This window comes from Chelmon rostratus, chromosome 22 (assembly GCF_017976325.1).
Source record: "Chelmon rostratus isolate fCheRos1 chromosome 22, fCheRos1.pri, whole genome shotgun sequence".
Taxonomy (NCBI): Eukaryota; Metazoa; Chordata; class Actinopteri; order Chaetodontiformes; family Chaetodontidae; genus Chelmon; species Chelmon rostratus.
Genome location: NC_055679.1, coordinates 11,352,573 through 11,379,533, shown reverse-complemented (window position 1 = coordinate 11,379,533; position 26,961 = coordinate 11,352,573). Strand labels below are relative to the sequence as shown.

The 26,961-nt window shown below is 41.5% G+C and overlaps 1 protein-coding gene across 1 annotated transcript in view; it reads left to right on the top strand.

Moving 5' to 3' along the window:
* The first annotated feature begins 1,085 nt into the window (after positions 1 to 1,085).
* cacna2d4a (calcium channel, voltage-dependent, alpha 2/delta subunit 4a) overlaps positions 1,086 to 26,961 on the top strand; it is an 82,436-nt gene continuing 56,560 nt past the window's right edge. Inside the window, exons 1-27 of the mRNA XM_041963602.1 lie at positions 1,086 to 1,206; positions 5,060 to 5,141; positions 7,477 to 7,593; positions 7,746 to 7,805; positions 8,073 to 8,235; positions 8,323 to 8,454; positions 8,879 to 8,939; positions 10,130 to 10,280; positions 11,076 to 11,150; positions 12,535 to 12,624; positions 12,725 to 12,838; positions 12,979 to 13,057; positions 13,977 to 14,110; positions 14,839 to 14,856; positions 15,500 to 15,577; positions 15,672 to 15,752; positions 15,874 to 15,948; positions 16,104 to 16,190; positions 16,308 to 16,379; positions 16,615 to 16,676; positions 16,953 to 17,020; positions 17,104 to 17,149; positions 17,269 to 17,366; positions 17,782 to 17,875; positions 17,967 to 18,059; positions 18,681 to 18,808; positions 20,998 to 21,066. Of these exons, the coding sequence (XP_041819536.1) occupies positions 1,130 to 1,206; positions 5,060 to 5,141; positions 7,477 to 7,593; positions 7,746 to 7,805; positions 8,073 to 8,235; positions 8,323 to 8,454; positions 8,879 to 8,939; positions 10,130 to 10,280; positions 11,076 to 11,150; positions 12,535 to 12,624; positions 12,725 to 12,838; positions 12,979 to 13,057; positions 13,977 to 14,110; positions 14,839 to 14,856; positions 15,500 to 15,577; positions 15,672 to 15,752; positions 15,874 to 15,948; positions 16,104 to 16,190; positions 16,308 to 16,379; positions 16,615 to 16,676; positions 16,953 to 17,020; positions 17,104 to 17,149; positions 17,269 to 17,366; positions 17,782 to 17,875; positions 17,967 to 18,059; positions 18,681 to 18,808; positions 20,998 to 21,066 (2,404 nt within the window). The 5' untranslated portion in view covers positions 1,086 to 1,129. The remainder of the gene's footprint in view (positions 1,207 to 5,059; positions 5,142 to 7,476; positions 7,594 to 7,745; positions 7,806 to 8,072; positions 8,236 to 8,322; positions 8,455 to 8,878; positions 8,940 to 10,129; positions 10,281 to 11,075; positions 11,151 to 12,534; positions 12,625 to 12,724; positions 12,839 to 12,978; positions 13,058 to 13,976; positions 14,111 to 14,838; positions 14,857 to 15,499; positions 15,578 to 15,671; positions 15,753 to 15,873; positions 15,949 to 16,103; positions 16,191 to 16,307; positions 16,380 to 16,614; positions 16,677 to 16,952; positions 17,021 to 17,103; positions 17,150 to 17,268; positions 17,367 to 17,781; positions 17,876 to 17,966; positions 18,060 to 18,680; positions 18,809 to 20,997; positions 21,067 to 26,961) is intronic.

The following is a 26,961-nucleotide window of genomic DNA, read 5'->3' as shown; positions in this document are numbered from 1 at the left end:
CCTCATGCATTTTAGACCATTCGGCCACAAAGTCTGTCTCTCTTAAAGTCTCTGGAGAGTCTCAAGAGTTGAGCAATGCATGAATGCCTTTGAGAAAACTGCGGTTTTGGAGCTGTACATTTCTGTAACGATTACCAGGCAAGTTGACAAAAAGTGCATCTGAGCTCCCGTGTGTGTTAGATTTCTCCTCAAATGTGAAAATTAGCACTTGTAGTACAAAAATGATGCCCAAGTTTGAAGCGGTTGGAATCAACATCTTTATATTAACAGTGGATCACACACACTGCTTGCTCATAGTGACGAACATGCAGTGAATTAGCTCATTCGGCTCTATGGAGCCTTTTAGCTTCTTTCAGCACATTGTTTTGGTTAAAACCTCACTGTTTTGGCACTCTCACCACTATCATAGCATAGCTTTTAGCCTCTAAAAACCTAATACACATCATCTGACCAGCAGCTAGCTGGTGAACACAGCAAAGCATTTAGCAGCTGATGGGTGATGGAGCCCAGAGAGCTAAAAGAGAGTAAATACCGGACTTACATTCACCAGATAGCCAGACGCATGACTCCAAAATAATGCTTTGATTGCTGTATAGCTGCTGGATGAATAAGTTAGCTAACAACTTATCTACATCAGCTTACAAGGTCCTTTACTTTTGATGGTTGAACTTTGTAGTAAACATGTCATGGAGAGCTGCAACACATCTGTTTTGTGTTGCAGGCTGATGCTCTTATCACTCCTCTGCAAGGCAAAAAGATTCTTGACTTGCTCTGTGAAATTTCAGCACTTTAAACAAGCCGTCATCCTTTCACGTTGTTCTGTGCATTCTAAAGCCTTCACAGATTGTATTCCAGCCATTATCAGGGGTTTACTCCCAGTGCTATGACAGTTGCCAGCGAGTTCATTGCACCTTCAACGCTCCCCTCTCTCCGTGTTTGCACTGTGACCTGAGCACTTCTAATCTCACTTTGCTCTGTCCCAATCTCATCCTTTTCTCTTGGAGCCAGCGCGCAACAATTGCCGGACTGACTGCAGATCGCAGCAGCTGCAGGGATGAACCACCGGAGCTGGGGAAACGCTGGGAATGCCAGTAAATCGGACAGAAGTGGGCCGCGCAGGGGCAGGCTGATGATGCAGCTGTGGATTATCCTCTCCAGCTCGCTGTGCCTGATGGTCGATGGCCAGATGAAGATCTCACCAGAAACGTGAGTTACACTTGCACTAGAAAATCCTGACGCTGCCTTTTTACCCCCAGGGACTGAACCGTCAGGAGGACCAGGATCTGATGTCAGTGTAAAAGCTTTATATATACTGAAAGTAATAAAAATATATATTTTTCACATGTGTTCAGTGCAGGCATAAATGCACATCATGTAGTTTTTATGGGGACAAATTTGCACATTTTTCGCTCCATAAAACCTCTCCTTCACTTTATCTGCACCTGCACATTCAGCACTACAATATACTGCATTTAACGGGTGAAATAAATCAAAATCTGCAAACCCTTCCCTTGCATTCATCTGATTGGATGGTATAATTTTATTCTCTTGTGTCATATGATTGCATCCTCACTTGCAGTGAGGCACAACATGCTACCATTTTTGTGGGAGGGCAACTTAGATGACCACATACATAGCGCTTTATTAAGACATTACATCAACTGTTGTAGCGGGTCATTTCCCTGTGGACACCCTGGCAAGTCCACATGCAGCGTTGCCCTTCTCGCCGCCACGTGTCAGGTGGATGAGTCAATAGTGTTCTTTCTATTTTGGCTGGTGACTCCACGCAGATACATATGGGCCATATGGGCACCGGTGGGGTAGAGCTGAGTGCCAAACTATCCTACGACCTCTCTACAGCCAAATATGGTGAAGCTGACGTATACATTTGGATAATACGCTGACATTAGAAATACTGTAACAACTGTACAGAAAATCAAAAAACTTAAAAAAAAAGATATGGTGATGACTATGTTTCTGATTTATTATTTATGTTTTTCTTTGCTCCACTAATTCTTCAATTTAAGACTAATGTGCAAATTAAATATCAAATACCTGCAAAAATAATGACATTCCCATGAGCCTCAGCTGTACTTTTTGTGTTTTGTGCTAATTAGCATGCCAAACTTGGATGGTGGCAAACATTACACAAGCTAAACATCAGCAAAATGTTAACATTGCTAGTGTGTTAGCATGTTAATGTTAACATATAGCTCATCAGTGTGCCCACGGAGACCCTCACAGAGCTGCTTGCATGGCTGTTGACTCTGTCAGCTGATCCAGTGCAGTCAAAGCTCACAGCACGTATCTTGACTATAATTAGTGTTTTTTTTTCCAGTTAAAGCTTTATTAACATCGAACAAAGACAATGGCAAAAAAACAAAACAAAAAGAAACAAAAAACAAAAGCCAAATGTGCTTTTAATCGTACTCACAGGAACTTTATATCTTTTTATTGTGACACAGTTCTTTATTTTGCCAGACTGCTTGATAGAAAAACACAATTTGTAATCTTTGTTTGGTATTGATCAAAATTGTTCTATAGTATTACATACAATCGTATTTTATTTTTTGTCTTCTATATACTGTCCTTTTTCATATCTTCCCCCAATCCTTTATTGATTCCTACATGTATTGATTATATTTCCACGTTAATCCTCATATTTCATTCTGCTACATACTGTGGTGTTTCCATGCCTCGCCTTTTACTGTATAAAGACTTGTGTGCTAATGGGAAATTAACCACTCAACATTTCATAAAACAAAGATGGCTTTTACACGAGGGACTTACAATAACTCATAATGCTTTATTAGTTTTTGTGTTTTTTCACACACCGGCATTCATTTATATTTATATTTCTTTTGGGAATGAGACGCTGTGTTTGTTTGCTCTCCAGAAGCCAGACGAGGCTCTTTTCCCTGAACAGTTTTCAAACCTCCTGCTGACTAAAAACACTAACAAATCGATATAGTGCTGTCAGCCCACAGTAGCCCATTAACTGTGTGTTTGTGTGTGTTAAAGTAGGGGGGGTTTCGAAGGAGAGAGAAATACACAGCATTTTGTCAGTAGACTTGTGCGAACTGGATGCTGTTATTATCACCGTAACAGTTTGGTCAATCCAATAGATTTATCAGCCAAAACCCTAACAGCAATGGCTGATTAAGCCTTTTTCCGATATATATAGTGTGTATTTGTAAGTTTTGTACTTCTGAAGCTCACAGAGTGTGTGTGCTGTCACTTGGCAGGCTGGTGTGACTGAGGGAGATTAGAGCTCCAGGGACGGCAGAGTTCAGTGGGCCAACACAGGTCACTGAGCCCAAAGTGCTTCACTCTGCCTGGGGAAGATTTGGCAGCAGGGCCCCTCTGGCTCTGGAAGTTAGCGGGCCATGACCAGAATGTTTCAGGCCAGGAAGGTCAAATCTTTAGCCTCAGATGGAACATCGTTCTGCTGCCATGAGGCAAACAGATAACTGACAATAAGAAGGCAGCAGCAAGGACACATTTTTTGAGAAACAACATTTTTTTTTCTGCCTGTCTAACACCCCAACACTCCTCCCAGAAAAGGCGTCCAAACTATTATAACCTTGGTTTGACCCAAGTTTGGCCTGCCTAAGGCTCCGTCTTAATCTCACCTTGTTTGGCCTGCATAGCAGTGCTTTAGCCCACAGCAACAGCATTACAGATTTAGATGCACGGCACTAAGTTATTTAATAATCTAAATGAATGAATTCCTCATTTATCTGTCAAAACATTTTCTTGACACTGCCTGAAAGCAGTTTACAGTGATCTGACTCATTTCAAGGCAACAGTCAGGAGAGCCTTTGACAGCCCTGAACAACAGAGGGATATTTTACAGCATAACACTCTCCTCACATTTCAGAATGAACCCACGCTCATATTTCAGAATAAACATATCAACAAGTCAACAAATCATCAGCCGGTCTTCAGGGCCGAGGCTGGCAGGCTTGCCGCGACGACCCCGCCTGCTAACTCGCGGTGATCTGGCTGACTCCCCATAGGTTGAGCCATCTGTCACATCCTGTCTACTCTCTAACCTCTGTTACCTTACCTTGGCTGCATTCACATGGAGGATTTGTAGAATTACTGCATGTTATTGAGCACAGCGTAACCCCTTGAACTGGCACACTGTCCGCTTTTACTGTCACCTGAACAGTAATCTGTTTTAATCTCATATTGGTGAATGCTGGGTAACCTCTTAACATGATTGGCCGCATACGTCTGTGGTCACCTTCAATACAGACAGTCTAATTATCCCTTGTTTTTCAGGTAGACTAAGTGAAATAATCTAGACAGAAGATGATTTAGAAGACAAATTAGACATTCATTCATTTTCTCAGAGCACTGTGTTCAACTTGAGGGAAGTCTGGCGCTTTACTTTACTGCTACTTATGGCAGTCAATTAAATTATTTCAGTCTGAAAATATTCTAAATTATTGTTAATGGAGTCCTCAGAGTGCATTTATTCAGGTTATTTCAATGCATTTTAACTTTTCCCAGCTTTCACTGCAACTTGTGTAACACAGAAAGCCTACATAGCGATTCTACCAGTCTGTAATGAGCAAACTTATGAGCCAAAATGTCATTCATTTAGTTGATACCTCTGTCTAATAAGCAACACCTATAAAGCTTTTGTAAGTTACAGAACTAATGGTTTTAATAATGGCTGACAAATAATTTAGTAATGTTTTATAGATCACTTCTAAGCAGTTGATAAGACCTTCCACTGATTGGATCTTGTGACCACTTACCTTCTGGAAAAGGGCTGGATTAATTAATGAATTATCAGCATTACCACCTAATAGAAATGATGAATTTTTCACAACCTGGCAACCTAAAATATGTTCTTATTAATGGCCTGTATTATGAGGTGGTACCCTGTCGTAATGGCCGTATGGCGTATATTCCTAATGTAAAGCACTTTGAAATGCCTTATTTAAATGTGCAATACAAATAAACCTGCCTTGCCTTTTAATTAATTGCACAAATATTGAAAACAGCTTTGATTACCTGTCACTGATCTTGTTTTCCTCGTGTCCAGGGTGCAGCAGTGGGCAGAGTCCTTTGGCAACCAGCTATCTTCCCTGTCCGCCAGATACTCTGGAGCTAAACTGCTGCAGAAGGTGACACATAAACACCGAGAACAAACACACACGCATGCCGTTGGACAGACAGGAGGATGCACATGCACATGCTAAAAAAGGCTGCAGACACACACATATATACATAGCATTCAAATATTTTCCTAAGGCTCTCAATTTTGTGTGTTTTGACGTGGATTAAGATGCAACATATTGTGTTCACACTGATGGCAGATGACACTCATTTTCTCATCATATCCACAGCCAAAATGTGTCTGCTGGCAAACAGAAAAGACAAAGACAAGGAGTGAGATAGCAGAGACATGTATTTTACTGTAATGAAGACAGTGAGATATAGAGCACATGACATCACCACATCAGACCGAGACGGGCGGGGTCAGTATCCCCTCCCAGTCCCCTCTGCTCCGTTAGCCAATAGGAACGCGACTGGCTGGCATACAGTTGCTGTAAAACATCTGCACATGGCCCAGAGACCAATGTGATGACACACTTATTTCAAACACACGTACTCACACGCATCATGCACGCACACACACACACACAACTTTTACTTTTACTAGAAAAGGTACTTTTTTATTGTTATTTTTTTGCTTTTAAACCCGTTATCTTAACTGACACATACAGTGAATGTCATGTTGATGTACTGATGCCCTTGAACTGAATTGTGTTCATTTTCTTATTATCGAGACTCCAAAGGAGGTTATGCTATGTTTCTGTGTGTGTGTGTGTGTGTGTGTGTGTGTGTTTTAGCAATTAAGATGTGTGGTTTTCCTCTGCATGCCACCCTGTAGAATCCCTAGCAGGCCCATTCACCATCTGCCACACACACATGCACACACACACACACACACACACAAACTGTGCGTTCACACAGCCATGCACCTACTGACCCTCTCCCTCTATAGCGCATGAAAGCAACTTCCAAAGATTCCTTCCCAGCAAACAAAACAGTGCATGTCGTTTGTTGTTTGTGCCTGGATTGTAGGCTGGATTAACCTCACGTAACCTCAAAGTTTAGCTGGTTGGAACAATTTCCCACAGTAAGCACCACGCAGGGCGCAAAATACCGACCAACTTGATCAAGCAAACAGTAGCGGGAAACGACATTGTTGTTGACCAGTTGCTGTAGGAACAGTCCCAGAAATAGCAGTGTTGTCAAATAAAGGTTTATTCCTCCTAGTTGTGCACTTCATCTTTTTGTCTAGGCAGTGATGTGTAAAAAGCACCCAGTGCAGTAGTTTCACCTCTGCAACACGAAGCCATTAATCACCCACCTCTGTCTAATCAATGGCTTTCTCGTTATCTGTGGAGCGTTTACTGACTCCGTCTTCTTGCCTGAGTAAACGGAGCAGGACGCTGAGTGTCTGAAGATAATAAAACGTTGCTGGAGCTTTACTTTTGCTGGAAAGGGTTTTTATGGTTATTTGCAACCATTTATATCAGCTTATATCTGTTTGTCTTTCTTATCTGCCTAATTCAGGCTTTCCCTGCTACTGTAAAGGAAATTGAAAAGCATCATCTGCGAAAGGAAAAAAATATATATCTTACTCTGCATGACAAATTGGGCATTTGGTTCTTTCCCCACCAGTTTTCTAGGTTGTCAGAATTTATGTTTAGGTCAAAAGGTTGCCAAATTTGTCTCCGAAAGGGCATTTCACAGCCTATTTTCTCAACGAATTCCATATCACAGTTTTAAAGGTGGGCAATTATCTTAATGAAGGTGACAGAAAATGAGCCCATCACCAGAACAAATGTTTGCTGGATATCAGTCATCTGCCGTCACAACCTGTGCTTTTATCACCAGTGCAGGAAATGAACCTTTAAATCCACGGACAGCACACGATCCCTTAGATTAATTCATGTAGCTGCTTTTATTCAGCAGCACAGTGAACAAATGTATATTGTATATTTCATTGTTGATTCATCATTGTGATCCAGGGCTCTTTTTGATGCCTTCAGTGGCCACTTTAACGATGTAAACGACAAGCGAATTACAAACATGTTTCATGAAACCGCTTCAAAGCGCGGGGCTGTCATTGAAGCATGCACAGATGTCAGTCAGGGGAGGGTTTTCTTGTGGCACCACTCTGTCATATTGCAGATTAGAGAGGGGGTCTGGGGAGGGGATGAAGCAGGGCTTGACCCCCATCTGTAAAGCAAACTGTAAATGTGTGTGTGTAATGTATAATACCAGGATCTCTCTTCCATGGTTTTGAGTGTGGCTTTGTGTTTGTCCTTTTTCACAGTGTCTTAGCGACATTAAGCAGTAGTCCAATACATTATTATCACGAAACTCTTTTTTTGTTTTATTGACGTACCGAATGAAAACCTTTTTACCGATGTGTCTGTTCTGAAGAAATACAAGGATGTCGAGGGTGTGGTGAAGATAGAGGAGGTGGACGGGGAGGAGCTGGTAAAAAAGTTTGCTGAGGAGATGGAGGAGATGCTCGGGAGGAAGATGAAATCTGTGAAGGTAACAATGACACATTCTGCAAAAGCAAAAGCACATTTACTGCTAACCCGCCTACTCTTTGGCACCCATGATCTTGTTGAAAGAGATTTAATTGCATGCTTTAATTAGCTTTTAGTCTGAGTGTATCATTAACCTGCTGTATTTTATCACAGAGGTTGGCAGAAGCAGCAGAGGATGCTGACCTTTACCACGAGTACAATGAAACAATGGAGGTATGTGACAATATGCTTTAATATAAGAACATACACCTTTGTGCACAGTTTATGGCTTTTGAGCTTATCTAACTGTACTTTATGTGCAGCAAGATACATCAGCATCATAGCCATAACTATGTTAAAAATTATGAAGCATACAAGACTTTTATTATTAGATATGCAAAATTAACTGAGGTTTTTACAGGTCAACCACGTGGAAAATTACAGTATAGCTGCAGTTGTCTATTACCAAATGATCTCACCATTCTTCACTGTTCTGTCTAGTTTGACTACTATAACTCCTTGTTGATTAACACGGTGGATGAGGACGGGAATCCAGTGCCGCTGGGAGGAGAATTCCCTCTGGAAACGAATGAACACTTCAATAAACTACCAGTGAACACGCAACAGAGTAACATACAAGTCCCCACTAACGTGTACAACAGAGGTACAGAAGCACAAACACACGCACATACTGTACGATGCACCTGAGTGCCAGTCGAGCATCTGTTTCCTTCTTCCTCTCTTTCTACAGATCCGGATATTCTGAATGGGGCCTACATGTCCGAGGCTCTGAATGAAGTGTTCATTGATAACTTCCAGAAAGATCCGACCCTCACCTGGCAGTACTTTGGCAGCTCCACAGGCTTCTTCAGGCTGTACCCAGGTGTGTATGCACACCAGAGTGGCCTGCATTCGGGACAGGAGCGTGCATCTGCGGTTGCGCATCTCTCCTGCGTCGGCACAGCATTTAGACAACATGGACGGAGCTGTGGACGAACATCCAGCCATGCGAGCCAAATGGCGTACTTACACAGCAACTGACGGTGCAGGAAACTGTCTGTCAAAGTGATGACTCAGTCTCAGCTGCAGTGTGTCTGCTGGTGAATTCTCGCTGGTGATATAGTAATTAGCGGAGGATTTGTGACACAGCTTGTTTTACTCATCTGCCACCTCATCCATCTCTCCCTCGTTTGACAACCTGTCACTATCCATCCATGCGTCCATTTGTTCATCCATCTATCAGCCAAGCACCATCTGAGCATCAGCTTTCGCTAAACCTCTCTGCCTTTGTCTCTCCCTCTCTCTAGGGATCCAGTGGATTCCAGATGAAAATGGCGTGGTGACCTTTGATTGCAGGAACAGGAACTGGTAAGGCCATATCCCTGTTAAAAAAAGATCCACCTGAAGTCTCAAACCCCAGTTATAGGCCATAACTCTCCAAGCCAGCAGTCATTGGGCGCCATTTGGAAATTATTGAGTGTCTATGGCTGTAGTTTTTTTCCGTGTGCATAGCAAGTTGGTACCAGTCTGCCTATATCAGCGACTATTTGGCCAGTTGAGCATGTTGGATCAGCAGCGCAGGCAGAAAAGTCTTTCTGACTGGCTGTTCAGCCTCTCAAATCACTGACCTCACCTATTTAGAGCGGCCTCTCTTTATTTTTTCCCTCCGAGTGCAGCTTTTAACTGAAGTTGTGAGCCGATGTGGTTCGACGCAAAGCACTTTTTTCAATTCTTTGAGGTCACCTTAATTTATGTGCCCTCATTAACCCGTAGATTCAACTCTATTGTTTAAGTTTATGCGCCACTGAATCAAAAAAGTAGAGCGACAGCGCCGAGGTTCGACAGAAGCGTTTGATCTCACCAGCTGAGGTAACTCTGTTGCAACACAGTTGGATTTATAGAGTAACAGGTCGGGCGTGAAAGGGCTTTCATCGGTTTTGGCCAAACAAGTCGGTTTTCTACCTCCTATTACGATTAAGAGGTGTCACGAATAATGTTAACAAAGGTATTGTTTGATTAAAGTGTCCCAGTAAACAATGGTAATGTGACAAGGTTAGGGTTAGGGGTTCGGGGTTAGGGTTAGCACAAAGCCAGGACCCTGAACCTGGAGCAGCAAAGGGGAGTCCAGCCATCATCAATATTATCACCTGTGCTGTTCCCTCCTGTGACTTGTCAAAATGTCTTCCGGGTCAAGTCGAATCAGAGCTGGATTACCCTTTTCAGGAACTCAAGTTCCAGGTATTCTGTCTGGCTCTCAGACAGGGCATACTGTATCCTGGAAGGCGGAAATCAAGGAGCAAGACAGCGCGGGTCTGGAAAGTTGCCGATCACAGCTGCTGTAGTGGAAATCTCATTGATGTTAATGAGATTGGAAAGTCGGGGGGATGATAATAAGGAGATGAAGAGAAGCGTGGATGGAAGGACAGAGGAACAAATAAAAGGATAAACCTTGAACTCTGCTTGTTCTGTCTGTCTGCTAGACAACTGGTAAATAGCATCTAGTCTGTTTTTAGGTTGACATTATAATAATGATAACTCAGCTCGCTGCCTCTTTCCAGGTATATCCAGGCGGCCACTTCTCCCAAAGATGTGGTGATCGTGGTGGATGTCAGTGGCAGTATGAAGGGCCTCAGGCTGACCATAGCCAAACACACCATCAACACGATCCTGGACACACTGGGAGAAAATGACTTTGTCAACATCATCGCTGTGAGTACACACAAGGCTCACCAGAGGCCCAGAGCGTCTAAGTCCTGATGAACGTGACGTTAAGATTAACACTCACCTAACGCTCAGATAGACAGATAAGCTAATACACAGGTACAGCATGGAGACAGGCACAGACACACACACCAAACATTCAGTTCCAACCAGAGACGCATCTCCAGTTACATCAGAGCTTCAAATTTCATTTTGTTTTTCGGTTTTTCAGGATTTTGGCTGTGTGTAGCCCTACAACTACAAATCGTTGTAATAAGCATGGTTTATCCTGGTATTACTGTGTGTGTAATCATACGCCTGCGGCAAATCCGCTGCCCTTAAGCTGTTTTTACAGAGAATTTAAAGCTACACTCCTTTCGATGGAGTGACCACGCAGCATAATGAAAATCTGAGTTTCATTTTAAAATGAGACATCCTCAATCGGGAAAAGGCTTTAAATCCCGCTTTCTTTGGACTGGCTGCTGTGAAATATGAAACTGCAATGACAAATCAATGAGGTGTGCTTCCAAGAATATACACGCCACATCCGAATTTCTGACTTTAAGAATCAAATTCATCTGAAAAACAGCAGAAGTACATTCAAATATTTGAGTTTTCATATACTCACATTATTAATAGTTAAATAAATTCTGTGTGTAAATATCTGTGTATAGTTAAGGGATTTCAGGGTAGTGAAGCTTCAATAACTCGTACTCCTCACGAGTTATAAAAGTTTCTCATGTGGACTGTTAATCATGGTGGTCATTGATTATATCGGCCTCTGCATTTGGTGTCTCTCTCCAGTACAGTGACTATGTCCGCTACGTGGAGCCCTGCTTCAAGGGCACGCTGGTTCAAGCCGATCTGGATAACAGAGAGGTAACACACGCACACGCGGGAGACACACACGAGCTCGCAGCTAATTAATTCACTTGACCTCTGCCAACCTATTAGTCGTAAGCTGTTATCTCACTAATCCTCCAAAGACGAAGATTACGCTGTCATCACATCACAGTTAAAACATCACAGGAAATGTGTGTTATCGGGGTTTCAACCTGCTCGTTAGAGGATTTGATGAAACCCTCGGAACAAGTTTGTGCTCCTTTGCCTCCATCTCCTCCACAAAGCCATGACACTTTTTCTCTTCTCTCTTCCTTTGCACTCTTTATCTCTCAAAATCTCACTTTTTTATTCAACAAACACCACACCATTAATATCTCATTGTTTCACTGCTGCTTTATTTCCTGCTCAGTCTTTGTGTGTGTGTGTGTGTGTGTGTGTGTGCATTATGTGTTGGATGTATGCCCTACTTTCACTCCCCTTCACATCATCGCAGATCAGGTGAGGTCGCTGGCTGCTGACAATTTTAAGTAGGTCACATGACCTGTCAGCGGAGGATTTGATTGGTTGAATGCCTAGAGAGGCAAGCTGTAACAGAATGGGCTTACAGATGTTAGCTGACACACTTATGCACAAACTCATGCTGGAGCACACGCATTTACAGGAAGGCAATCTTCAGTTTTGTGGTTGTTATATAAGATACAAATTCCCAAACAACTATTTATCTCGCTTACGCCCACTGTAAGTCAGAATGAGTTTACCCGAACTGTAAAAGCAATTAATGTATGCCTTTAGATTCATTCTCAAAATTTGGGTAGGTGACTAAGTGACCATGGGTACACGAGGGCCCCAAAATGGCCCAAACAGAGGCAAAAAGCTCGATGTGAGTTTTTCGTCATAACTGAAATAACATTTTTAAACACTTGACCTCATTTCTTACGTTTTTAGTGGTTATTACAGAAAACCTTTCTAGAGTAAAAATAAAAGATTTTTGTTTTGTTTTTCTCATTGCAATTTTAAACATTTTTAAGAACACCTCTTTGTTATATTTCATTTACAGAAAAAATAATAATTACAGCAGTAATTTACAGTTAGCTTTTAATTGTAAGGGAATATCAAAGGTAGTGCCCCAAGAAGGTGGAAGCAACAACAATGTGGCCATTTGTCGTAGTGTGAGTGCAGGTGTCTGGCTGTGCATGTTGATTAATCCTGATTACCTCCTGGTGTTGTAGTGACTTTGTCGCAATTGGTCAGTATGCGAGAGATAATCCCTCCTTTACACTCTTTCACTCACTCCCCGATGATCTCTCTCTCCCTCCCACCCTCTGTGGTGACCCGCATTCACCTGCATTTACCTACACGGTCAGATCCATGGCTTAGTGACGGTTGTCTATTTGTCTGTTTGTTGTGTATCTCTCTGCAGCATTTCAAGCTTTTGGTTGAAGAGCTTCATGTCAAAGGAGAGGGCAAAGTGAAAAATGCAATGAAGGAGTCTTTCAAGATCCTCAATGAGGTTTGTGCCTCCCCACAACACCCATGGCAACCGCCAGCTCTTAACAATATACAGCATTGCCAGCAATAAAAGCACTTTGTGTGTGTGCATGTGTGTTTAGGCTGCAGCGCTGGGCCAGGGCAGCCTGTGTAACCAGGCCATCATGCTGATAACAGACGGAGCCATGGAGGATTTCCAGGATGTTTTTGAAGAGTTCAACTGGCCAGAACGACGGGTATGGCACACACACACACCTCACACGCATGAACAACTGCAAGCACCAGTGACATGTGCTGTCAGCAAACGAACACACATCAGTGACAGAGTTTATACAATGCTGTTTGGAGCTCACCATACACCTTATTGTCTCCCCAGGTTCGAGTGTTCACCTATCTGATTGGACGAGAGATGACATTTGCTGAAAATGTTAAATGGATTGCCTGCAACAACAAGGGTAAAAACCAAAAAATCAGTGGTTCTTCCACAAAATTTCAGAGCAAAACATGTGAAAACTACTGCAAATACTTGCTAAGTCTTGAATAAAACAAGAGCAAGAAAGGAGGTCTGCGGTGCTGTTCCCAGGTGGAGCTGCATGAGACTGGGTATCAGGTGCTGCCCTCTTGTGAATTACATGGGGTCATGCAGCAGCTCAGACCTGAAAATAATCGCTTTATACTGCTCTGAGCACATCAAAAACCCCTGACTAAATACCTGATTATCAGAACAGATACACTGTAAACACATCCCCGGCCAAAAAATATCATATCTGCGTGTGTGTGTGTGTGTAATGGGTAACAGGTGCACTCCCTTCTGTTGCGTGCACTGGCAGTTGCTTCTGCCAACAACAAAACACGTATCTGTCATAAACAAACATGCTTATTCTTGCACACTCCTGCAAAAACCTACTATGCACAGTTTCAGTTTTAGTTGAGTACGCAGGTAGAATTCAATAACACTCACAAAAGATATAAGGGAAAAAGGTTGCACATTCACATATTCCTACCTGGCAGTGCTTCAGTAGCCTGTTGTCACTGAGCAGCTTCACTGCAGGTATCCCATTGACGTCATTGTCTCCCACTTGTAGAAATGCCATAAACGTTAGACGAAGCCAAGCTTTAAAGAACGTCAAAAGCACATTTGCACTGATGGGAGATTCAAGCTGGTTTTTTTTTCATTAAAAGCAGCTTAGTGTCTTTGGGAATACCGAGTTTTCTGAAGTCGGATGAATGAGTTTGCTCCTCTAAATGTAATACCCAAAGGCCAGGAGCAGAAAGATAAAAATAATATGGTGAACATTTCTTTTGCTAAAATTTATGGGTACAGTAGTTTGTGATTATATGGTATGTGTGTACATGTGTTTGTGTGTGCCGCAGGTTACTACACACACGTCTCCACGCTGGCTGATGTCCAGGAAAACGTTATGGAGTATCTCCATGTCCTCAGTCGGCCAATGGTCATCAACCACGACCATGACATCATCTGGACTGAGGCCTATATGGACAGTGTGGTCAGTCTGCATCTCTCATTATCTTGCTTGCTGGGCAACACACACTATTATCTTGCATCAGTGTTATCTGGCATACATAATCAAAATGTCAGACACATTTAGGACGCCTGTGCTATTGCTTTTAGCGGTGATCCATAATACTTTCTGGACAGAGAGACAAACACTCAAAGCCAATCTATCTCTGTGTCTCTCTCCTTGGTGCTGAAACATTCAAAACCCCTCCGCCCAATTCATCCCAGACACCAATACAATCTCCTAGCAATATCCTACAGTTGCGACCACATGGAACACCAGAGCATTACTTTAACTTTAATGGAGAACATAATCCTCCACATCTTGGCATCAGATAAGCCGCCAACCCCCGCCTCCAGCCCCCGTAAAAAGCGAGACAGGATCCTCCCTTTCAAATCACAATAACACAGCAAAAAAAGAGCCCAAATTGTACTTTAATGTTACTACAGAACTTAACATTTTATTCCCTGACTGTATTTGTTACTGAACAAAGTAATCACATTACTGTAACACCTTTCTTAGTGGTGCCATATAATAGCATCCAAACAGCAATGCACTGACTATTAATTAGCAACACTCCAGCAAACAATCCAACTTGTGTCTTTTTTTCTAAATATTTAATTTGTTCATTTTCATTGTCTCTTTTCATCTGTTCCATATCTTTTCACTGCCATTTCATGCTTGTTGTCTTTCCTCCCCTCCATCTCCACCTTCAGCTCCCCACCACAGAAGAGGTAAACACACCTAGAGCTTTAAGTTTACTAAACAATGTTTGTCAACTAACGTAGCCATGCAAAATACAGTAAATAGCATCTGTAATGTCTTGCTTAGCCTTTTATTTACAGCCAATGGCTAACAGTCTCTAGCTGCCTCAAGTGGTTTCTTTTTTTATCTAACTTTCCACGATTGCTTCAAATGCTACGGCTAGCGTAGCTCCTCTAGTTGGTTTGCTAGCCTAGCTTAGTCTTTTCACCTGAAACCTAAAGGTTAGCATGCCTAACATTGACATTGCTACTTAGCTTTCACTTTAATTCGTTTTGAAACCTTTTACCGTATATTTTGCTTAACTAATTTTGCGCAAGCATATTAAACTTAAACTTAACTTTATTTGAGTGAACATTTCTTAGCTTCTCTTAGCTTTCCCTCTGTCTGACGTTAGCATGTCAGCACGTCAGTTAGCTATCAGTTGACACATATTCAGCGTTAACTACCAAATTAAACATCGTCTTCCAGCCCATCTCCATTTCACTTCATTTTCCAACTATGGTCAACGGGAATGAACTACTCCAACTTCATTTAGCTTTACATTTGTTTACTTAAAACTTAGCTAAATAATTTAGCCAGTCAGTAAAAACGTTGTGTTTTTGTGTGAATCAGCTGTTCAACAGTCAGGCCCAAAGCCTGCTCCTGATGACCTCGGTAGCCATGCCTGTGTTCAGCAAGAAGAAAGAGACTGTAAGTATTAACTTTAACAACCATTCACACCATTACTCTCAACAGATGCCACCGGAAATTGTGTATTTATGAGCTTTCTGTGTGTTTCCTGCAGTTGTCTCATGGGATTCTGCTAGGAGTGGTGGGCACTGATGTGGCCTTGAGAGAACTGATGAGGTTAGCTCCCAGATACAAGGTAAACCAACCACAATATATACTGTGTCAGGAACAAGGGTGAAATTCTGTATACACACACAGTATTGACTCTTCTCCGAGATAGCTAGTATCCATAATGCTAAGTTAATGTGTCTCTTCAGCTGGGTGTCCATGGTTACGCCTACCTCATCACCAACAACGGCTACATCTTGTCTCATCCTGATCTTCGACCTCTGGTACAGACAAAGCTCATATTGTGCAGTAGATTATTGCAGCTGAGAGACTTTACAACTTTGCTTGACATATTTAGTGCAGTAAAGCAAGCATGATAAAATGGGATTGGTTGCTAAAGGCTTGTTTTGTTGTTTGTATATTTGCGTGTGTGTGACAGTATAAGGAGGGGAAGAAGCTAAAGCCAAAACCCAACTACAACAGTGTAGATCTGTCAGAGGTGGAATGGGAAGACACTGAGGAGAAAGTGAGTAACACACACTCGCTGTTTTCTTGTGTCTGTATGTGAGTTGTGTTGCTCATAATCAATAGCATAGTATGATGAAACAAGTACAGCGCTGAGCATCTGACATCTGTGTTTCAGCTGAGGACAGCCATGGTTAAAGGAGAAACTGGCACGTTGTCTTTAGACGTGAGAACTTCAGTGGATAAAGGAGTGAGTACTTTTGTGTTTTTTGTGTGTGTGTGTCAAGGCAACAAGCGGAGCTGTCAGATATATTAGATCAGAGATTAGAGTTTCCTTCTCTCCTCCTGTGGGGTTTTGTTGTCTTTTCTTGTGTAACGCACATTTTTTCTTTCCTCGTCTCTTCTGAGGCGACAGATTTACTAGTCCATTTGTATTTTGTATCTTTTAAGCGCGAGTTGACTTTCTTTCTCTCTGCGTCTCACAGAGGAGAGTGATGTTCCTGAAGAATGATTACTTCTACACCATCATCAATGAGACACCGTTCAGGTTTGTCTGATTGCTTTCAGCTCAGCTGGATTACTCGAAGCGTCAGGTTTCAAATTGTAACATCTGTAATTTGCAACAAAGCGACACCTCTACCTGCACGCAATGATTAATAGCAAAAACATCGCATCTATGTAAATATTGTCTCTCCTAGCCTATTGATCAGCGGAACAATAAGTGCTCATGTTAGAAATAACCCTTATCATGAGCATGATTCATTCTGCCTTTGACATAATATAAAAGGAAGTAAAATAACGTTCTCTTTTCTATTTTTGGCAGTTTGGGTATAGTGTTGACTAGGGGATACGGACAGTATATCTTCATCGGAAACGTCTCTGTTGAGGAAGGTAAGTCTTTCCTTTCTGTTTTAGCTTCTCTGTATTTCTGTCTGCCTTTCTCTCTCTGGTATATTTTTCTGTTTTTGCTTCAGGTCTCCATGACTTGCTGGCTCCAGACCTGACCATAGCCAACGAATGGTTAGTACTATATAAATTAGTAGGCACTGTGGGATTCCCACCAGTGTGAGTGTTTGAGCTCTTAGTGAAAATATGACCACAGTACATTTTTATAGCTGTAACGTTGTGTGTGCTTGTAGGACCTACTGTGAGACAGACATTGACCCGGCCCACCGTAAACTGAGCCAGCTGCAGGCTATGGTGCTATACCTCACTGGCAAAGAACCGGATCTGGAATGTAAGTGGCACTTTGATTTCAGCACATCATCTTTTGATTTCGGAAAAAAACACACTTTACCCCTGTAATTCCTCAGCACTGTTGAGGGATTGGCTGGTTTTTAAATCTTAGTAACATCAATAGTGGCCAAACTTGGCCAAAATATTAACCAAAGGATTTTTAAGGTGTAAGTTCTGTTTGTGACTGTTCCAATACTCTAAATAGTGCCTTTAAAAATTAAACTAAGATTATATGTATGTAGATACAAACAACACTGGAACACACTAATACATTCTTGTGATCTTTTAAAGTGTTGGCTTTATTAAATGCCTAATATTTAATTTCTGTCTTCCTCTTACTTTTTTCCAATGCCTCAGTCATTCATTACCATTAGTCTTAGATTTATGCTTTGCTTCCCTTTCCTCTCTCTCTGCAGGTGATGTGCTCTTGTTGCAGCAAACTCTGTTTGATGCTGTGGTCACGGCTCCCATGGAAGCCTACTGGACCGCTCTCATGCTCAACGCATCTGGGTAAATATCAATACATATGCACACGCCCACATAAATTTGAGACACATACTTTTTACACTATTATTTATTATTCTACCGTACGCTCTTTCAGTATGGACGAAGGGGTAGAAACGGCGTTCTTGGGGACGCGTTCGGGCCTGATGAGATTCCAGAGATACACTGGGATTGAGAAAAGAACTGCCAAGTGAGTCAGAAAAACACAGTCAGTTTGTATTGTAGATACCATCATACTAACAAAACTGGGGTTAAACAAAGTGTTTATTGGAGAGCGATGGCAATTACAGATTTAAATTGAGGTGGAAATTACAGTACAGTGCAAGTCCGCCCTCTGGTGGTGACTAGAAGGAAAAGTTTTCTGTTAAGAATCATACAACATTCATTATTTATGGTATGTTTAGGTTGTGTGTCTTGGATAAAATACATTTTATTATCATCCTGTTTGGTATGATATGATATGAATAATAAATAAAACTGTACCTTTTTTTCTAGTAAATCCTTGAATTGCAGCTGCTCTCAGATTTTTCGATTCTATTTCTTCCTATCCTTCTCTACCTTTATTTATGTATTCTCTTCATCTCACTGCTTTTTTTGCTGTTTTCTTCTGATCACATCTTTTCTTCACTTTTCCACCATATTATGCCTTACTCACACTCTTTTTCTCTTTCTTCAGCTATTCCCCAAACCTTTCAGTTGTCCACTTTACCCGATCCTCATGTTCATTCTTCCTTCTTTGCTCTTGCCATCATTTTTAGGCAGTAGATTGTAGTTTTTTTTTTCCTTTAAGCTTATTTTTGTCTCTTCCCAGGTCTTTCCTGACCTCCACAGACAAGGAGAATATCTTCACATTGGACCATTTCCCAGGGTGGTATCGCAGAGCAGCTGAGTACCAAGCTGGACAGTTTCTATACTTCATGCCCAGGCAGGAGACGAGAGGTAGAGGACTTACCTTTCCTGAACAAACTCTCTCTCTCTCTCTCTCTCTCTCTCTCTCTCTCTCTCTCTCTCTCTCTCTCACACACACACACACACACACACACACACACACACACACACAGACTTTTTGTACTGTTTTATTTCCAATTTTCTTTGCCACAGTCAGCAGGGTGAGCCAGAAATCTCTCATTGACAGGCTCATTTCTCTATAGCCTGCAGGCTGCAACTGCTCCTTTCTGTTTACTTCGTTGTATATATGTAGTTTGTATCCGACACAGGTTTGGAAAGTCTGAAAAATGTTTTTTTCTTTCTTCTTGACTAATATTCTGTTTAGTTTTATTCTCCACCAGAGTTATTATTCTGGGAATTTGGCTGTGGTGAAGAATAATCAGCAGCTCCAGAGTGACAAAGTTAACAGCCATCATGTTTATCATCACATCCTACTAACACTTAACTGCATCTTTAAAGCTAGTCAAAAGATGAAAGTGAGTAAACAGACGGATTTTGAGTGCAAACCCTCTCTGCCTCTAGATTTAATTTCCTGATTTAGCTCTACTTAGCGCTATAAAAAACATGTTTGCTGCTAAGTGCTTTAGGCAGCAACAAAGGACACGACTTTGAATTTAATCTTCACTACATGATGCCGAATTAAATGTAATTTTGTTGATAGTCAGTATATTTCTTCCGTATGAGGATGATGGTACTGCCCTTTTCATGACAGAATACAAGATGTGTGCATATATCCATCCTCACTTATACGTACATATACGTACGTGTGTATATACGTACTGAATCAACAGGTAATTTAAATTTTGACATTACATTTGAAATGATGAATGAAAGGATGTTCACACTTCAAAGAGTTTGAAGCTCTGTTTCTAAGACTTGTTTCAAGATGGTGATGAATGTTTCATGTTGCTGCATCATTTCAAACCTTGACCTCAATGTACTAATGTACAAAAATGGTCTTATATATGTTTTAGGTTGGTGTTAGATTTAGTTTGTTGTGTTCAGATATATTCAGGGACTATGAGGCTGACTATAGCGCCACCTTGAGTGCAGAGGAGGTGGAGCTCCAAGCTGAGGAGGGAGGGAGGAAACGGAGGGAGGCGGATGAGGAGGAGGAGGAGGAGGAGGGTAGAGGAAAACTTTTACTGATACTTGGCATGCCTCCTCTTTTGGTTCACCCTCATGCTGTTCTTCCTCACCCCTAATGTCAGAGCATGACCAACACTGTGATCTCTGTTTTCCTTTTCTCCACCCATCTCTTTTTCTAGTACTCCTCTGTTTCTCTTTTTTCATCTCTATCTCATTCCTCCTCCTCTCTCTCTCTCTTTCTCTCACCGCACGAGCATGCAATCACAGTATGGCTACCTCCTCTCCTCTCTTAGCGAGCCAATAAGGTGTCTGGTTCATTTGCGTTGTTGCGTGCTGAGTCAGTGTCTCTTCTGTCTTTGGTGACTTCTTGTTGAGAAGTGAAAATCTGGTTTCATAGAGTTTGCTGGCCGCATTATCCCTGTCATTCTGTTACTACATGATTTTACAATATTCAGTAGCAAAACCACAAAGACATCTCTTTCTCATCAAAGAAGAATTTCCTGAATACTTGATTATCATGCGGGCATGGACCGGTTTCGTCTTAAAGGAGTGAATAACAGAAATATAAACATGGGGCACATGGCAACACATAGTACACACTCAGAGACCCTCTGTTCTGAGTGCATTAGTCGATTAGCCTCATACTATGTGTTACATAAACACTTAAACTGTTAATCTGGCTAGAATCTGTGGCTTGGTGACAGTTGGCATCAGTTGGCATGAAGGCTGCGAATAGACACGCTGAACATGAATGCATGGCTTTATTAAATATCACCTACCGAGTCCAAGTCAATCTGTCACCCACATATTTTCAGACACGTTTTGGCATATCTGTACTAACACTTCAGCTGTCACTATCACTGTTAGTGTTCGCAGACTTACAAATGGTGTATTCAGTATGCGAGAAAATTGAAGATTTCTGGGAACATTTTCCTTTTTAGTTCTTATGCATGCATACACCCGTGCATGTGTGTGTGTTTCGAAGGAGTATTTGTTCGTTTGTCATGTCCGCATGCATCCGTACATGTGTCCGCATGCATGTATTGACAAAGTACTGTAAATTCTTTGCTAATTGTGTGTTTCTCAACCAGCAGGGAGGATAGTGATCGCCACCACTGCTGTCACTGTTACGGTGGGCAAGAAAACGGCCATCGCTGGAGGTAGGATGACAGTGTTTGTTTGGATTCACACTTTCCTTGTGTGTCTTTTCCACACATTTTATTCCACTGTTCCCTCTGTCTTTGTCATTCCTTTTTAATCTTCTCTCTTCCTCACATACACTTGCAATGTTTTCTGTCTTTCTTTACTTCTCTTGCAAAGCGCCCTCTCTCTGCATTTTTAATGCATCCTCTGCCTCTTCATTCTTGGCTCTTTCTCTCTTGTCTCTGTCTGTCTTTTCTGGTGGTTTCACATGGTGAAACTGGCTTTGACTTTGATTTGATGGTGACATTTGAACTTGCTGATTAGATTGCTAATCAGCATTTTGGCATTGATGTGCGGATTTGCCACTAACACTTGGCTGTGCTTTTTGGATGCGCTGTGGAGTATGGACAAGAAGTCCTGAAAGTTCACTGAAAAAAAGTACATTTGAATTTCTTAAAGCTGTTTCTGATGACTCCATAAAAAACGGTTTATGGAGTTGTGTTTGACTGAATTTTATCTTATAGTTCATACTCTCTGGCTTTGTTTCACTGCTTCCTGATGTGTGTGTTATTGTGTGTTTCGTCCCGGTAAGCCTATCTGTGACTGACACACTCATCATTCATAATTACTGTATCTGGGTGAGACAAGGCTCTCTGGAGCTGCATCCCAAGAGCATGTGTGTGCGTGTGTGTCTGACTGTATACCTGCATGCATTCGGTGTCATTCCGCTGACGGACAGAGAGGCAGAAAAAGACTCCATACACAAACACACTCACACACAAACATGCACCTATCTGTTTTTCACAGCTTTCGTAGTTGTCTAGGTGTGAAAATCATGTTATATTTGGGCATATGGAAAACAGGGAGAAGTGAGAAAGAGTTCACAATAGATTTGTTTCTGTTGCTCTCTTAATCTCGCTGCCTCTTATTCTCTATTTTTTGCTCTTTTTCGCTCCATTTTGCTTCATTACTTTCCCCTTTCTGCTTGTTTGGGAGCATGAGAGCTCCAGAGCTCTGCTATCGCCAACTGTACCTTTTGTAAATTCTAAGTAGCATCTGAAACAACTATTACATCTAAAAACAGCATTTACAGGAACATAAGAGTACAACATTAAGACAGAAAGAAGATCTGTATTAAGTTATATTAATCGATATAAAGAGGGTTTTTGGATTTTCTCTGTGTGTTGGCGGTAGATTGTCATACAGTGGGCACCAGTTGGAGGTCAAAGGTCATAGGTTGTTGAAGTTTTTATTCATGGCAGCATCAGTGGATGTCAAGTGGAACAGCTTTTCTACCAGCTGCTTCACTTGAACAAAAACAGAGTGGAGGGAAAAGCAGTATCAATGTTTCATGGACTTGCTCTCTCTGACTTCCTTTAACACACCCTCACACAAGGATACACACACACACAATCACACAATCACACACACATTCGCACACTGCTCATCGTGTTTCACTCTTTGACACTCTTCCTTACCCTGTTAAACCCTCACATACATCTCTCTTTTCCTCGCCTCCCTCCTTCGAAGCTGTCACATCTGTCTGCCTTTCCTTCGCCGCAGTTTTTTTCTATCTTTCTCTTCCCCTCTCATCTCCCTGTCGTGTCACACTCTCTTATTCCTTTGTTCGCTCACTTCCTCTTCACATCTATTTCTTGCTCCATCTGTGGAAGCGAGGGTCACGTCTACCTTACGAACACTGAGATATTCAAAAGCTGCCTTGTCAAGGGGGTTCACACACACATACTGTACAACCACAAAGCTCTATTGTACCCACCTTTGTCATGACTACTAAACATGTACAAGTGTGTATTTATTACCTATACCTTGATGTAGCATTTATATGAGAATCAATGTATATACCAGTTGCAACATGCAAATTAGCAGACAAAGTCACCTGAACTGGCATCATTCAGATATGATTTCCTGACTATCTACACCGCTGTGTTGCAGGTTTGCACAGTTGTATATAGCTAGTAACACTGGAGCGTTTCGTTGACTAAATTGTCAGACATTCACTTTATAATGAACACAGTGCATAGAAAGCTGCTAGTTTATGCAACAGCGAGGTGTTTTAGGTGAAATTTATGATTTTCTATTAATGCTAATGACAATTTTTGCATGGCCGTTAAGCAGCTGAAAAGGTTGTAATTCCTGTCCTGACCACTGAGTGTCAGTGTTTGTCTGAACAGAATCTGGTCAGTTTTACCCCAGCGCCTCTTTGCAGTTTGTGTTGCAGCTTTCATGCTGATTTGGTGGCAGATTTAATTCCTCCTCCTGTGATGAAGGCCAGGGATTCTGTATTTCAGAGGCTGATCCAAAGTCAGTCAACAGTGACTACAAAAAAGATTGTGTTTATACTGTTCTAAGGCTCAGCAATGGATTAGCATATCTCTGTGGCAGAAGTGAGGGGCTGTATGTAAATAAACCTAATACGCTTCTTTTGACAGAGAAGCAGACTGGAAGAAAGAGAGATAAGTAGGTAAATAGAAAAGACAGAGAGGGAGAGTAAGTAAAGAACAGGATAGAGAGAAGATATTTGACATGTAGGAGGAGGAGAGGAAGCAGGGAATCGGGGTAAAAACGAGGGAGAAAAGGAGGTAAGATGAGAGAGGTGGAAAAGGTGAAAAGCGCCACACAATGGACCAAACAGCAAAGGATAAAGAGGGCAGAGATGTGAGAAACGAAGGTGAAAAGACTAAAAAAATGATGAGAGGAAAGGCGACAGAAAGATAAATGGAGACAAGATAAGTGAGAGGAGAGCGAAGATGAGAAATAGAGAAAGGTGAGAGGAGATAGAGGGCATGGGACAGAGAAAATGAGATAAGGTATAGTATACAGAGGAGCCGTTATCATGACTGATTTATGATCTCATCTGACCCTTATTCCACTTCAGTTTCTGCCTACATCTCACAACATCATATTTTCTGGCTTCCTCAGTCACCCACAAATGTAACGTAAAATGTTGAAGAGTAATCATTTTGTGCTGTTGATAGTTTTAAAAGAACAGATAGTCGTCCAAGTCTTTCAAAACCTTGTCGGTGGTCTGGATGTAAATTTAACATGAGTGTGATATGTTTTTATTTAAATCAATGCATACTGACCAGGAAATGCTTCATCATCATCACCGCCGTATCATCGTTGTCATAATCACAATCATAATAACACAACACACCATAGATTTCTGGCCAATATAGTCTTTGAGGCCCTCAGTCATCATGGCTGCTGCAATTTTACGTAACAAACTAGAATTTATTATTCTTTACACACACAGGCTATAGGAACAGGTTCAGCTAGCTAAGATGCTTAGCTACCAACGACACAAGACCTGCAGACCAGGGGTGAGAGGACAATGTTTCTACATTCAGAGACAGAGTTTAGCCATTTCCTTTATTAATTACAGTCCCACAGTCCCTCTGAAATCCATGGCTATGTTCACACGAATCATTTAAATGCCTTTAAAGTATCACTTTACTTTGTTTTTACACATGCCCTGAAGATGCCAGTAATTAAAATCTACCTGCCTGTCCGTTCCACCTCTATTGCACCTCTCACATTAGTGAGGCGACCACTGTTTCTGAAGTGCGTTTAAACTTAAGTTACGATGCAAACTTGATCAGGACCGGATTGAAGGATCACATAATCATTGGTCAGACTCAAGCATTTTGTGCAGCTTGACTCCCCAGCAGCTTAATCTCTGGCAAATAATATTTATATGCAATTATTCTGATGCAAGAAGTAGTGTAATGTTCATAAATGCAATAAAAAGTAAGGGTGTGGATGTCAGGGTGCTGGATGTCATATCTTTGCAGCTTAACCAAATGTTCATGTTTGGATATTGTAGAAATAGCAACCATGGAAAATGTTTTAACTTAACATCCTATAGATATTCTGTCTGATATCCTGTTGCATGAAAAATTATTTGCAGGACATAAAGCTGGTCCTATAGCACTTCATGAAATGGCTCCTATTAAAACAGTAAGGCTATCTGTCGCCTATGTGATTCTATGCTAAATAATGTCACCCTGATAAATTTTAGAGACGAGGCAGCAGTACGGGACCATTTTACCCTCAATGGCCAAACTCTCTCTACACCTCTTGCAGAAACGTAACCAACTACTGAACACAAATAAATGAACACGACAAATAAACAAACATTACAGAGATAGTAAAACCTAAGACAAAACATAGAAGTCATTAACACAACAAGAGACATACATCATGAACTGATACAGAAAACCATTACATCAAAAAACATTTTGGGGATCGCTGGGCCAACACACCATATTAGAGACTAATATATTCATATTTATCTGCATCATACCCAGGTATAAGATAACACACTATTAATATAAGTTTATTTCCAGCCAATTTTAAATTGAGAGGGAACAATAGTTCTACTGTTGGGGAGCAATATGCAATGAAAGCCACATTTTTAAGATCACTGAAGACACAAATATGATTAAAGCTTAAATAGGTATTTCAGGGCATAAATAAGGACGCTTATGAAAACACAATGTAAAGCAAGCCTTTTTTGTGAATGAACGGAGAAGTAGTGCTCATCAAACAGATCCTTCTTCTTTAAGTGATGATTACTGAGCTTACAACAGGACTCTTTGGCAGTAACAGAATTTTCATGTTATGGTGACACAACTTCCATTGCATATTGCTGACCTTTCAGGAAACACACATGGACAACAGCATGGGAGAAGAGATGGATGAAAGGAAAGAAAGGAGGTGAAAGTCTGTAAGGAAGCGTGAAAAACTTTCCATAAATAGCGCTGGAAGGAAAGATGGATGGAGAGATAAAGAGACGAGAGGGAGGAGGAGGAGGGAGGAAAAATAGCAGCGTCTTTTTGTTTAATCCCTTGTTCGTTATAATCCCTCTGGGCAAATCGTCCATTTTAGAAAGAAAGAGAGGGAGGCCAGAGGGGATCTGATTAGGGGAATAAAGTGCAGGAGTCTGAAGGTTGTAGTCCTTAGATGAATTTCTGTAGTCCTTGCCAGGAGACAGGGTTCTCTGAGATAGTGCTTCCATGCCATAGTAGCAAACATTCACCTCTGAGGGGTGAACTCAGTCTGAAAATGAGCTCTGAACAGAGAGTATTTGCTTTAAAGCAAAGTCCGTGGTCCTTTAAATCTCAACCAGTTCATTAAAACCATTGTGAATACTGTTCTGAACCAGCCTAGAAGCATAGTCCAAGAAATACCAGAAAATTAATTTGACTGCTGTTCGCCATGATAAGAGCCTTTTGATCTGTCCAGATTGTGATCGTAATCATTTAACAAGCATCGAGTAAGCAAGAGCCTTTTTTCAATCAGAGGAAAAGTGACAGCAAAGTCAAATTCCAGTTTAAATGGTTTGTTCCCCATTAAACTGATTGATAAGATTCATTGTAGAATCTAATTCACAGCTCCAGATGTTATTGGCCCAGAGGAAATCCAGAGGGAGACGGATCCGGTCCTATTAGGGGAGAATATTTAACCGTTGTCTCTGAACGCATCTATTTGCAAGGTCTAGCCATCCATGAATGATCATTTTGTCGATCCAAATGGTTTCCCATTGCATGTTAAACATCCCTAACAAGTCTCAAGAGACACGAGACTCGGGGAGACTCTGTGTTTGATTTCGTATGAACATATTATCTGCATGTATCTCCAGAATTCTCTCTGCAACAAAGCACTAGAGAGGCATGGACTATATATAAATCTTTTTGTGAGTCTGTTTCTTTGAGACTTTGAGGTCCAAGGAAAAGTCAGAGGAGCGTTAGGCCAGGCCAGGGTGAAGGGATCTGGGCTGGGGTCCTGGGTTTTTTTTTTTTTGTTTGTTTGTTTTTTGAGAAACTACTGGGGTTGGAGAGGTTGAAGAGGAGACAAATGCAAACAAAGCAAGAGCTGGGCACTACTACCTC